At 37.3% G+C, this 15,095-nt stretch overlaps 1 protein-coding gene across 1 annotated transcript in view; it reads right to left on the bottom strand.

The window, feature by feature from the left end:
- The window catches only part of COL19A1 (collagen, type XIX, alpha 1), a 506,470-nt gene that overhangs the window by 274,950 nt on the left and 216,425 nt on the right, over positions 1-15,095 (bottom strand). Inside the window, exons 16-17 of the mRNA XM_006835782.1 lie at positions 2,455-2,508; positions 673-708 (exon numbers count right to left, since the gene is read on the bottom strand). Of these exons, the coding sequence (XP_006835845.1) occupies positions 673-708; positions 2,455-2,508 (90 nt within the window). The remainder of the gene's footprint in view (positions 1-672; positions 709-2,454; positions 2,509-15,095) is intronic.

Genomic DNA, 15,095 nt, shown 5'->3' with positions numbered 1-15,095 from the left:
AGGGTCGCTATGGGTCAGAACCGACTCTATGGCACATAACAACAACAACATACCTTATAAAATGTTCTCAAAACTCTGTTACTGAAATATTGCCAGTTTTATCATTTGCAAATTTCTAAAGCAGATATCATAGACAAATAACTATGGTGTTAGACAGGAAAGTCTTACAACCAGCTTAAACAGCTAGCTGTTTTTGTGAATTGGTTTCTATTTCCTTTAAATGTGATGTTAAGTATATATAATTAAACATTTAAGGCACAAAATCGTGTACCATATGGAGGAGAAAGAAAATTGCTTAGGGTCTACACTGACTCCTGAGTTTCCTATAACTACCTACGTGAGCTTGGGTCAGTTACTTCACTGTTGTGGGCAGTTGTCCCACCTTTAATGTGTGGTGGTTTAGTGATGGTTCATTGTGGGGGATTCAATCAAGGATATGGAACAAAATGTGTACAAATTATTGAATGAAAAACTGATCTGCTCCATAAATCTACACTCAACTCATAATAAAATGTTTTAAAATATGTGGAGGTTTGACTAGAGGTCCATTGAGATCACTTTCAATTCTCAAAATATTCTATGTTTTTTAATTTTGGTTTAATCATGATTAATATGAATAATAAACAGGACAACATGCTTCAATTTTTTTTTTTTTTTTTAAAGAATACTTACAGTTAAGGCTGGTGTTCCTGGAGGTCCTATATCTCCCTACAATCGATTAAAAAAAGTTACAGTTACAACAGTATCTTTTTATTTATTTATAAATTTTCTGAATGGGTAAATGCAATATTTATATATTAATCTTAAAGGAAAAGAAAATACAATTTCATCTTGATAAAAGCCTCTACACAATGAAACATTTATCATGTGTCCTTTAGTGCTCAGTAGTAAAAAAAATCACCTTGTGAACTTCCTTAATTTTTGCAGTAGTAGAACTTGTTTGAGAAACTAAAACAATCTGATTTTATTCTTTTGTCTACTAATGTAAAAGTATAAAGAATATATTTTCAAACCTGGTTACTTGCCAGTTGAGCAGCTGGGAAGTGTCATAGCAGCAGATAATTTTCTGACAAAGTTAGGAAGGGGCTCAGCAGAAATAATAAGTGGATTTCCCACTTTTTGCCTCCCAGCTGTGAGAAGTGGTGCCGTTGCCTCTTCTAAAGCCCTGCTGAATAGGCACTACCCTTGGCACCAATTGTAAAAGCCTTTGCCTGTATTTATGTGTTTTTAAGCACTAGAATTGCTTTGCTGACCTATGTGAATACAAATTAGCAGGTGGATATATTGATAATTAAACTATTTAAAATATTTGAAAAGTAGTGCATCTAGGTGTTCATTGTTTTTGAATTTATGTATATGGCAGCTGTGTGCAGTGTTCTCTTATAAACTCTCTTTTACCAGAAATATCAGTCACTGCCACAGTGCTTGCTTGCTTAAATTATGGAAACAGTATTTGTGTAATGGTGGATTGGGATGTTGTATTGTCAGATTGAGAATATCTTTAAGACTGATAGTATCTTTTTCTCATCTAGTAGGGTCATCTTAAAAGTGAAGACTTAAAACTGTATTATCATTACTCTTTGGAGCATTGAAAAAGATAAAACAATAGTTGTTAAAGAATATTGACATAGCTTAAATCAGGCAAGAGAGACGGAGTTGCATCACTTTAAATGTGGAGGTAAATATTGAACATTGACAAAGATGACTTAATGGGCTGAGAATGGAGACCAAAATACAGTGCAAATCACACCCACCCACAATTCTCACCAAATTGGAATTATCTAATGGCGTCATTTAAAGCAATTCTTGCCTTTTCTTTTTCTTAATTCTCCTTTCAAAGCAATGCTAATATGCCTTTATGAAATCGCAAATTAGAAAAAGTGGAGAGAAATGGAGTACTTAGACTAAAACTGAAATATAGAGTTAGCCTTCTTCTCCCAAAGAGCTACATGCTTCACCCTCATGGTAGCAACTCAGTGCTACTTGCAAATTCCACTGGTACAGTACACACTTGGTAACTTAGCTATGGTATACCTAACCCTGTTAAGGGAAGGGAAAAGAAGGAAATCCTATAAACCCAAATTAATATCAAATAACAATTGTGAATTTAGTCTCATCAAACTAATTGGTGTTGTTGCTAAGTGATGAGTCAATTCCGACCTATAGTGACCCTGTATAGGGTTTCTGAGGAGAGACTGGTGAGCTTGAACCACTGATTTTATGGTTCAAACCAATTTTGCAGTACAGAGCATTAACCCACAGTGCCACACCAGGACTCTATCAAACTAATTAAAGGGAACAAAAGGCTTTTCAAGTTCAGTGGCTCAGAAAATTAACATTTGGTTAATTTTTAAATGCTTTTGGCAGGTCAACTTTATCAATGAGAAATCATTGCTTAGGTTCCATGGGATTTTCTTGAGAAAATGTTGGCACTTTGCTGAGGAAATACAGTACCTTTTCTCCTTTTGGGCCAGGTGGACCATGAGGACCCAAGTCACCTTTCAGACCCTGTACAAAGACAGAAAATGTGATTTCTACAAACAGTTCACAGAAACCTTCAATTTTGAACAAGTCATTAGTAATGAAAGCATAATTTACTGAACTCCCAAGCCCTATTCTTCAGTTTGTAGTATAGAGACAAATAGAGACACTGGCACCAAAATGATAAGCAACATCTGTTCTGTGGTGAGTACAGATACATTAAGTCAGCACCAGTCCTCAATACTGCATATTTGTGCAACTTTGCTTCCTACTAAAATTACATTAATTCACCATCTGGGAGAACATCATTTAGATCCATATGAGTTTTTAAGTATCCACTTTGGATTAAATTTGTGGATGTTGTAAATACCTCTGATTTAGCTATGATTTGGCCTTTATAAAGCATGCCAAAAAACAAAAAATCAAGAGTTAAATCAAAAACATTTGTATGTCTCTATCAAGAAATCAAATAGTGGAGGAAAAAGAGGATTGAAGGATGCATTCTTTTCTGAATCACTCAAAAAGCTGGAGTAAAATGAAATAAACTTTCCTGTTTTATAAGTATGTTTTAGCTCAATCATGCCTCTAATTCCTGTCTCTTTTTATATGGATGTATAAAAATAGCAAATAAAACTATGCAAAACATAGATATCTGATAAATATTCTCATAAATGTTCTGGATTTGGGGGTGTTTTAATGGGTATTTAGTTGATCTGACTCAGAAATGATAGCTTTCAGAATGCCACAAGAAATCCCGATGGAGATCAGCTCTACAGCTGAAAGTGTTCAGAGTAAAAATATAAAAAAAGAGTTAGACGCATCCTGTTAAGTAAGTAGGAGAAAAAAAATCTTCTTAATCTAACACATTGGATGAAAGAAAAATAATAATGGGGAAAAAAATGTTCTGAAACCACACATCAAAAAAATCCACTGCCAGTGAGTGGATTACAACTCACAGTGACCCAAAGGAGAACATGGTATCCACGACTGTAAATCTTTATGGAAGTAGATTACCACATCTTTCTCCTGAAGAGTGGCTGGTGAGGTCAAGCATTTTGGTTATTAGCTGAGTACTTTAACCACTGCTCCAACAGAGCTCCTCAAAAACCACATAATGCACAGTCAATCTAGTTTTTTACTAGCTAGGGATCTAGCTATTCCTGCCTCACCATTTCCTGTGGGACAAATCATGCCAAATGCCTTCACCTATAGACATTCAGTATAGAAGTCAATGATGAAAGGAACAAAAGAAAACTGCTTACTTCAATTATTCTTATCTCAGAGAGTATGTGAAACTAATCTTAGGTTTTAAGAAAGAAAAATTAATGAGGAAAAACAACATCTGATTGGCCAAAGAAATTTGTAGCTGCATAAATACCTTCTTGCATAAAACGCATAGTTATTTTTCTTCCATTATTACCACTGAATATTTATATTAAAAGGATGAGTGAAAAATGGAATCATATTTGAGCTAAGGGATTTTCTTATTATTTGAAATATCCATTCTTCATCAAACAAAGCAACATGTACTCTATTTACACACGCTTCCAGAGTAAAACTTGCCAACAACGTATTGTGAACACTTGAGAATGAAAACTGAGATTTCTGTGAATAGATCTTATAATTAATTCACTCTTTCATTCATCCTTTCATTTAATCAAACACTTATTGTATATCTCGTGTGCCAAACTCTCTTCTAGGTTTTAGATCTAGCTTGTCTAATATAGTAGCCAGGAACTACATGTAATTTTTGAGTACCAAAGAATGTGACTAGTCTAAATTGAGATATGTTTTGAGTGTTAAATATGCATTTGACCCCTTAAATTCATTACCAAAAAAGAATGCAAAATAGCTCATTAATAATCTTTATGCTGATTATATATCAAAATGACAAAATCAGGTAAATAGTCTCATGAATGCCTAATGTTGCTGGACATGCTCATGGCTTCAGAGATGTAGTTCCAGTGAGACAGGAGAGGAATGGCATCTTATGCACAATTTTTGATATGTTATTTAAGCTTCCCTAGAAAATAAGCAGAACCCTTGTATACCTCTGTAGGATAAGCACTAGGCTGGTAACTGCAAGGTAGGTAGCTCAACCATTCCTCAGAAATCCTATACAGGTTTACTGAGAGTCAGAACCAACTCTATGGAACTTAACAACAACAATAACAAAATAAAATAGATATATCAATTACCTTGGAAGGCTGTTCTGAGACTCATATAGTGTAAACATTTAGCACGTGGTGAATTTAACTAACGTTGCTTTTACTTTCCAAGTTGAAGTTTAAGGGATGATTAATAGTTCTTTCTGTGCAATTTTGTATTTGATTTGATGGATATGTAACTACTGTTCTTATTGAACTCACATAGCATGAGATGATAAACTGCTTTCACCAAGCTTCTACATTTATGGCCATTAGAGTGGCCCACTGTAACTCGTGTCCTCTGTGACAAAGTACAATGTTGTTAAGGCTGTGCCATTGAAATAGGCTCTGAGAAACTGATCAGGATTAAGTACTTTTCTCTAGTGCAGTGTTTCTCCTCATGTCACTGGTACTGCTCTCAAGAGGTGACTGAGTGCTGAGGATTACAAGATACATTGCTCACCATAAAATATAAAGAACCAAGTAGACTTCAGTATTGAATAAGATGACTACCTATTAGCAAAGTTCACAATAAAATTCATATATATAAAGATTATTCAAAGCATAATAGTTGACTTTACATGCTACATAAAAAAAGAAAGTATTATCTAAAAGCTATATAAAAGCTTAACGACAGTATTACTACTAGAATTCTAAAAGCAGGTTTCTTGCTGTTAAGTGCAATTGAGTTCGTTCTGACTCATAGTAACAACATGTAAATCTCTGCAGAAGCAGAAAACCATATCTTGTTCCCCCAGGGCAACTGGTGGACTTGAGCCACTGACATCGCGGTTAACAACAGTCCAGTAGGTATTCTACAGAGCCAAAGCACTCCCCAAAGCAGGTAGAGTATGAACTTAATTTTTTATTTGAAGACTACTACTCATGATCTATTGTTGTTGTTAAGCACTATAGAATCATTTCCAACTCATAGCAACACTGGATATGGTTTCTGAGTGCGGCTAGTGGATTTTAACCACCAACCTTGTGGTGGTCTACAGCATCTTTAAAAAAATCAGAAGATGATAAAAATTATGTAAGTTGTTTCTTTAAAACAACTTACATCATTTAAATTATTTAACCACGTAATTCTCTGCCTCAGTTTCCACAGACTACATCTTATTCCTTAATGATGGCACCAACTATGACCAGTTGATATCCCTGGCTTTCTGATTTCAACATATTTTATTCAGTAGTACTGATTGTATTGATGTAAGGAGATTAACATGATTATTTAGAAACATCAGAAGCTGTAATTCTGGTAAGGGATGTTTGAAAGAAAATAATAAAAAAGCAGAGGAGATGAAACTCAATGACTGATATCTACTTTTCACAGATATTAAAATACCACAAAAATAAATAAAAAGATCTATCATTTTAGGGATAAATGTGCTTTAGTTAATTCCATTTTCGATGGCACTTAACAACAACAACAACAGTAATAGCTAATGTATATATAGTTTTTACTCTATGCTAGATCATTTCAAATATTTTATGTTTAGTAACCCTTATAACCTTCCCAGGGACCTGTGAGTTAATTTTTATTATAGTTATCATACCACTGACTAAATGAAGACATTGAGGGACAGAAAGATTAAGTAATGTATTAAGAATTATGTCAGCTAGTCAGTGGTAGACCTGGAATTTGAACCCAGAGTTGGCTGGCTTCCCACCACTCATCTGTCAGTTTGTCATACTATAGTAGCTTGTGTGTTGCTGTGGTGCTGGAAGCTTCACCACTGGTATTTTAAATATCAGCAGGGTTACCCATGGGGGACAAATTTAATTGGTGGTTCCAGACTAAGACAGAATAGGAAGAAGGAAAGGTTGACAACTTCTGAATGGTTAATCACTGGAAACCTTATGAATACCAGCAAACCATTATCAGATATAGTGTCAAAAGATGAGCACCCCAGGTTGGAGGGCACTGTAAATATGACTGGGGAAGAGCTGTTCCCTCAAAATAGAGTTGAATTCAATGATATGGATGGAGTAAAACTTTTAGGACCTTCATTTGCTGATATTGACAATAATGACTTGGATGGAGTTAAAAATTCAGGACTTCCATTGGCTTCTCAAAATGAGAAGAAGCAGCTGCAAACATCCATTAATAATCAGAGTGTGGAATGTATGAGATATGCATAGGAAAATTGGAGGTTGTCAAAATTGAGATGGAATGCATAAAGATCTATATCCTAGACATTAGTGAGAAAAAAATGGCCTGGAATTGGCTATTCTGAATCCAACAAATCACATGGTTTACTATGGCAGGAATGACAAATTAAAAGGAATGGCATCACAGTCATTGTCAAAAAGAACATTTCAAAATCTCTGTGACAATGCTGTCTGTGACAGGATAATATCCATATACCTACAAAGAAGACCAGTTAATACCACTATTACTCAAATTTGTACACCAACCACTAAAACCAGTGATGATGAGATTGAAGAATTCTTCCAACTTCTTCAGTTGGAAATTGATCAAATTGCAACCAAGAAGCATTGATAATTAATGGTAGGTGGAATGTGAAAGCTGGAAACAAAGTGGAAGTATTCAAAGTTAGAAAATATGGCCTTGTTGATAGAAATGATGCTGGAGATTGCATGAAAAAATTTGCAAGTGCAAGTACTTAATCATTGCAAATAACTTTTTCAACAATTCAAAGAGAAACTATACATGTGGATCTCACCAGGTGAAATCCACATGTATCAAATTAACTACATCTATAGAAAGAGAATATGGAGAAACTCAACATCGTCAGCTAAAACAAAGCAAAGGCTGACTGGAACAGAACATCAATTGCTCATATGAAAGTCCAAACTTTCATATGAGCAACTGATGTTAGAAGAAAATGAAAACAAGTCCATGACAGTCAAAATATGACCTTGAATATATCCCACCAGAATTTAGAGACTGTCTCAAGAACAGATTTGACATATTGAACACTAATTACAAAAGATCAAAGAAGTTATAGTATGACATCAAGTACTTTAAACAAAAGATAGGAAAGAAAAGGCCAAAGTGGATGTTAGGAGAGACTCTTGAACCTTGCTCTTGAGCATAGAGAAGCCAAAGCAAATGGAACAAAATAGTCTAATAGAAAGTGTCAAAGGGCAGCTTGAGAAGACAAAGTCAAATATCATAATGAAATGTGAAAAAACCTGGAGTTAGAAAACCAAAAGAGAAGAACACACTCAGGATTTCTCAAGCTGAAAGAACTGAAGAAAAAAATTCAAACCTCAATTTGAAATATTGAAGGATACTATGAGTAAAATGGAGTCCTGGTGTAGGGCTTTAGGTTAATGCGCCAGACTGCAAAGCCATTTGAACTTCAAATTTGGCAGTTTAAGCTCACCAGCTGCTTCTTAGAAACCCTATATCAGGTTGCTATGGGTCAGAATCAACTCGATGGCACTTAACAACAACAATAACAACAATGGGTAAAATATTGAATGATGCAGAAAGCATCAAAAGAAGATGGAAGGAATACAGACTCACTATACCAAAAAGAATCAGTCAATGATCAGCTAGTCACATGATCAAGAACCAATAGTATTGAAGAAAGAAGTCCAGTTGCATTGAAAGCATTGGTTAAAAAACACAAGGCTCCAGGTATTGATGGCATATAAATTTAAATATTTCAACAAAGTGACACAGCACTCACTCTTCTATGCCAAGAAATTTGGAAGACACCTTCCTGGTCAACTGATTGGAATTTGTCCATATTTGTGCCCATTCCAAAAAAAAAGATTACCCAACAGAATGCGGGGGAAAAACTTATTTTTCTGAAGATAATTAAAAAACTGTTGCAACGGTACATCAACAGGGAACTGACAGAAATTCAAGTTGGATTCAGAAGAGGATGTGGAAATTTGATTATCATTATTGACATTAAATGGATCGTTTCTGCAAGCAGAAAATACCAGAAAGATGTTTACTTGAGCTTTGTTGACTATTCAAAGGCATTCAATTGTGTAGATCATAATAAACTATGGGTAACATTGCAAAGAATGGGTATTCCAAAACCATTAATTGTGCACATGTGAACATGTACACAGCCAAAGAAGCAATCATTAGAACAGAACAAGGGAATACTGAGTGGTTTAAAATCAGAAAAGATATGCGTTAGGGTTGTATTTGTCATCATGCGTATTCAATCTGAGCCTGAACAAATAATTCGAGAAACTGGAATAAATTAAGAATTTGGCATCAGGATTGGAGGAAGAGTCATTAATAATCTGCAGTATGCAGATGATACAATCTTGCTTACCGGAAATCAAGAGGATTTGAAATACTGATGAAGATCAAAGACTATATAGCCTTAGTATGGTTTGCATCTCAATGTAAAGAAAATACAAATCCTCACAACTGGGCCAATAAATATCATGATAAATAAAGAAAAGATTAAAGTTTTCAAAGACTGCATTTTGCTTAGATCCACAATTTTTGGTATACATTTGGTGCACATTACTTAAATTATAAGGGAAATATACTATGGCTTCCAGTAAGTTAATACCACAGAGACCATATTTTGTACAGGGTTGTGGGCTAATGTGTCAGACTGCAAGTTCATTTGAACTGCAAGGTCGGTGGTTCAAGTTTACCAGCTGCTCCTTGGAAACCCTATTCAGGGTCGCTATGGGTTGGAACTGACTCGACTTAACAACAACAACATTCTGATTATAAATGTATGTTTGCAGCTGTTTCTTCCCATTTAGAGTTGTGTGCCTTCCAAAGTTTACAAGCACACCCTCTGCAGTCACCTCCATGAAGAATGTATTGAGAAGTATGTCATAGTAATTTTGTGGTCTCATTGACTAGGGGCCATTGATTTGGTGAGGTCCAATGATGCTAAAAATTGGGCTCTTGCCAAACAGTGCTACATCACAAAAAAACTGTCCTGCCCACAATACCAACAGTACTTTGCTGAGAAAGACTGAATACTTTTAAGTTTTACATTTTCCAAAGTAAGCTTTCCTATTTTGTGAGAGATATGGCATATAAAAAATTATTAAAAGACACATTTACATCAAGATATCAGTAATATGAAAGCATATAAAGACTATCAATAAAAAGGAGACTGTTGGCATTCATTTAGTGAGAATATTAAAATCTTCCAATTTCCTCTGACTGGGAAAGTAGCTAGAGTGAGCTGGTCCATTGAATTGATTCACTATGCATTCTAGGTGCATATTTCTGAAGTTATAATCCACATCATGGCTTGACTTTAATTCAAATTGAAATAGCCATTATAATACCTTTCATTCTCTGAGAACCCAAATTTGAACTTATTGGAAGCCAAAGAGAACTGTGATAAATACTGCATTATTTCAGTTTGCAGAGTCAGTTTATTTGAGTATTAAAAATAGGCAATGACAAGTTTGGCATTAATTAATGGGACAGATCAGAGATTTTTCAGTCAAAGATATAATGGTTAGAGGCTGATTTCACCATTTTATTTAATAAATGAAAGTTGCTTAATTTCTCAACCCTCTAGCTTTTGCCTCTGAATATTTGGGATATTATCACTCCCTGTTCTAGCTATTCTATAAAGTGAGGATGAGGACCATATTCCAAATTCCTCATGAAAACAGTTTCTGAACTACAATGTAATATTAACACCAGAACCAATTATGTCATAAGAGAACACTTAATGTTTAACAACCGAGCACTTCTCCTAGTGATTATAGAGGAGAAAAAGGGAGAATACTCATTAATTTTTAACTTTCCTTAATTATGACTGCTGAATATTTTTGACAAAATTATAAGAAAAAACACACACAATCTAAATATTTATTTGTTGTATTGAGGTAATTTGTGGCTTGTGTGCTGCTATCATGCTGGAAAGCTATGCTACCAGTATTTTAATTACAAGCAGAGTCAACCACAGTGAACAGGTTTCAGTAGAGCTTCCAGACTGAGAAAGACCAAGAAGAAGAAGAGGTAGACCAGTTCTGAATGGTTGAATAGCAGCAGAACATTGTTTGATATAGTGCCAGAAGATGAGCCCTTCAAGTTGAAACCACTCAATTCAGATGGCAAGAGCTGACTCCATCCTCAAAGCACAACTGAACATAATGACTAGGATGGAGCAAAGCTTTTGGGACCTTCATTTGCTGATGGTGTACAACTCAAAATGAGAAGAAATAGCCTCAAATATCTATTAATAATCAGAATGTAGAATGTACAAAATATTAATATAGGAAATTTGGAAGTCGTCAGAAATGAAATGAAATGCATAAATATTGCTATCCTAGACATTAGTGATATGAAATGGGCTGGTATTGGCCATTTTGAGTTAGACAATCATGTAGTTTACTATGCCAGAAACAACAAATTGAAGAGGAATGGTGTCACATGTATCATCAAAAAGAACATTTCAAAGATCTTTCTTGAAGCGCAATGTTGTTGTCAAGTGCCGTTGAGTCTGTTCTGACTCATAGCAACACTGTATAGGGTTTCTGAGGAGTGGTTGGTGAGTTTCAATTGCCAAAAATGTGGTTCAAACCGATCTTGCAGTCCAGTGCTATAGCTGTGATAGGATAATATCCATACCCCTACAAGGAAGACCAGCGAATACCACTGTCATTCAGATTTCAACACCAACCTCTAAAGCCAATGATGACGAATTGAAGCTGGATAGTGAATAAGGAAACCTGTACAAGAATTGATGCTTTTGAGTTATGGTCTTGGAGGAGAATACTGAAAGGGGCATGGGCTGCCAAAAGAACCAATAGATCCATTTTGGAAGAAGTGCAGCCAGAGTGCTCCTTGGAGACCAAGATGGCCAAACTTCGTCTCCCATACTTTGGACATATTGTCAGGAGGGACCAGTCGCTGGAGAAGGATATCATGTTTGGTAAGGTGGTGGGTCAGAGACAAAGAGGAAGACTCCCAGGGAGATGGATTGGCCAAGTGGCAGCATCAATGGACTCAAGCATGACAACAGTAGTGAGGTTGACCCAGGATCGGGAAGTGTTTTTTCTGCTGTGCAGAAGGTCACTATGAGTTGGTACCGACTCAATGGCACCTAACAACAACAACAACAAACTTCTTCAGTTTGAAATTGACCCAACATGCATTCAGGATGCACTGATCAGTACTTCTGATAGGAATATGAAAGTTGGAAACAAAAAGGAGGGTCAATAGTTGTAAAATATGACCTTGGTAATAAAAATGATGATGGCCCACAGCGACCTTGTATAGAGTTTCCAAGGAACAGCTGGTGAGCTTGAACCACCAACTTTGCAGTTCAAATGACTTTGCAGTCAGACACATTAGCCCACAGCACCACAGCAGGACTACAAATGACAGGGTTGTTGTTGTTAGGTGCCATCGAGTTGGTACCAACTCATAGTGACCTTATGCACAGCAGAATGAAACACTGCCCTATCCTGGGCCAACCTCACTGTTGTTGCCACGCTTGAGCCCATTGATGCTGCCACTTTGCCAATATGAAAATGTGAGGTGTTGTGGTCCACCAAGGGGATTAGATAAATTTCTAATAATGTAAATAAAGTACGTAGCACCTCTGGTAGCGTAGTGGTTATGAATCGGGCTGTCAACCGTAAGGTCAGCAGTTCGAAAGTACCAGCTGTTCCGCGGGAGAAAGATGAGGCATTCTGCTCCTGTAAAGATTTATAGCCTCGGAAACCCTGTACAAGGTCACTATGAGTTGGAACCAACTCTATGGCACTTAACAACAACAACAACCTTTGTAAGGTTGTTGTTGTTGTTAAGTGCTGTCAATTCAGTTCCAACCCATAGTGAACCTGTATAGGGTTTCTGAGGAGTGACTGGTGAATTTGAACCGCTAACCTTGCAGTTCAAACTGACTTGTTGCTGAGTGCTTATCCTACCAGGATTCCTTTGTGAGAGTTTGTTGTTGCTGTTAAATGTTGTTGAGTCGGTTCTGACCCACAATGGCCCTGCACAAGGTTTCCAATGAGAGACTGGTGAGCTTGACCTCTGACCTTGCGGTTCAAACAACTTTGCAGTCCAGCTCATTAACCCACAGCCCCACACCAGGGCTCCTTTGTGAGGGTTGTTGTTGTTAAGTGCCATTGAGTCGGTTCCAGCCCATAGTGGCCCAGTATAGGCTTTCCAAGGAGCAGCTGGTGAGCTTGAACCACCAACCTTGCAGTTAAACGACTTTGCAGTCTGACACATTAGCCCACAGCACCACACCAGTACCATGAAAATAAGGTATTTGGAAGCTTTACATGGGAGTCCTGGTGTGGTGCTGTGTGTTAATGAGCTGGACTGTAAGGTCGGTTTGAACCTCAAGGTGGGCAGTTCAAACTCACTAGCCACTCCTTGGAAACCCTATACAGGGTTTCTATGAGTTGGAACTGACTTGATGTCACTTAACAACAACAATAACTAGGCTTAACATGAGAGTCCTCGTGTGGCATTGTCTGATAAAGCACTAGACTGAAACATTGATTTGAACCATAAGGCTCGCGGTTCAAATTCACCAGCTGCTCCTTGGAAACCCTATCCAGAGTTGCTATGAGTCAAAACCGACTTGATGGCACTTAACAACAACAACAAAGGCTTAAAATGAGCCATCCCAAAAGTGAATCACGGAGCTCATTGCCATCTAGAAGGAAGAGCCAGGAGCAGAGCACTGACTTGGGTTCCAAGGTCACTAATCTGAACCTCCTAGATGCAGGAGACAGAAAGCTGTGATAGCAGAGACATCAAGAGTGAGAGACAGAAAAACAGTGGTATCAGGGACAACAGAACCAGTCTGAGACAGAGCAGTGGGTTTCCTGGCCCACGGAGCAGGAAAACGGAGTACCTTCAGGCAGAAGGATTACTGGCAGAGTGGAATGTCTCCAGGCATTGTTCTGGGGAGGTGGTTTTGCCAACTCATGGAGCTTGAGCTGAGAGCCTTTGTGTCAAGGCTTACTGGCTAGTAGAGTGTCTCTGAACACATAATGGCAGAACTAAAATCTTCGTAACATTTGCCCAAACTGGAGAGAGGTCAAGAGCCATGGGGCTGAGAAAGAAGGATACCTCTAGACATGAGACTATGCTATCTTGAATGAAGAACTGTAACCTGAGTATTCTGGAACCTGAATTGCAACCTGTTATTTCTCTAAAATAAGCCCCCAAACTGTGAGCAGTGTCTGAGTTCTGTGTGGCCATGGCAGTGATTTATTAAAACCCAACAGAGAAGGATGCTGATGCTGATATTGATTCTCCTCCTTCCTCTTGGTGAAGTTAAAGGAGATCAGTCACTGGGCCCATGCCACTGTTACATTCGGCAGTCTTTTGGAACACTATAGTCAATCTCTTTTGCCACTCAACATTTCTTATGTAAATATTCTTCTCAAAATAAATGGTACAAATGCTGGACTATTTTTTAAATTCTCCTTTTCTTCTATTCAGTTAAGTGCCAAATCATATACTTTTTATCTCAACAATATTACTATTTGTACCTTGCCTTTTGTCTTTGTTATTCTACTTTTGTTGTTAAGTGGCATCAAGTTGGTACTGAATCATAGGGACCTTGTACAAACCTCATCTTTCTCCTCATTATTCTATTTTGGGCTCTATTTCAATTTTAGACTGTTACAATGGGCCCTGGTATGGCACTGTACGAGTCCTGGTGTAGCACGGTGGGTTAATGTGCTGGACTGCAAAGTTGGTTTGAACTGCAAGGTCGGCTATTCAAGCTCCCCAGCTGCTCCTCGGAAACCCTATACAGGGTTGCTGTGGGTTGGAACCGACTCGCGACGGCACTTAACACCAACATGGCACTGTAGGATAAGCACTGGACTACTAACTGCAAAGTTGGCTGTTTAAACCCACCAGCCAATCTTGAAAACCCTATACTACGTTGCTATGAATCACAACCTACTTGACAACAATAGCAACAACAACAGACTTATAATAGTATTCCAAACTATTATACAGTATTCCAAAGTAAAACTTAACAAATATCTATTGACGAGGTGCTCACTTCAAACATTTACTATATACACGGTACTGCAAATGATTAAATGCTGGGCTACTAAGAAATGTTGACAGTTTTAACCCACCCTGAAGCACCTTGGAAGACAGTCCTTGTAATATATTCCTGTAGACTAGAGCCATGAAATCCCTAAATATATATTCCTGTAGACTACAGCCATGAAATCCCTAAGGAGTGCAGTTCTACATTGGAACAAATGGGATATCTGAGTTAGAAACTACTCAGTGACAACTGGTTTCTTGTAAATTTCATTGTTTGTTAATTTGATTTTGTTGTTGCTTGGTGCCATGGAGTTGGTACCAACTCATAGCAACCCTATACATGAAAGAATGAAAAACTACCTGGTCCTGAACCAAACACAATTGTTGCTACATGTGAACCCACTACAGGTGCCACTGTGTCAACCCATCTCATTGGGGGGGGGTCTTACTTGATTTCGCTGGCCCTCCATTTTACCAAACATGATATCCTTCTCCAAGGCCTG

Source organism: Chrysochloris asiatica, unplaced genomic scaffold (assembly GCF_000296735.1).
Source record: "Chrysochloris asiatica unplaced genomic scaffold, ChrAsi1.0 scaffold00019, whole genome shotgun sequence".
Lineage (NCBI taxonomy): Eukaryota > Metazoa > Chordata > Mammalia > Afrosoricida > Chrysochloridae > Chrysochloris > Chrysochloris asiatica.
This window is presented reverse-complemented; position numbering and strand designations above follow the sequence as displayed.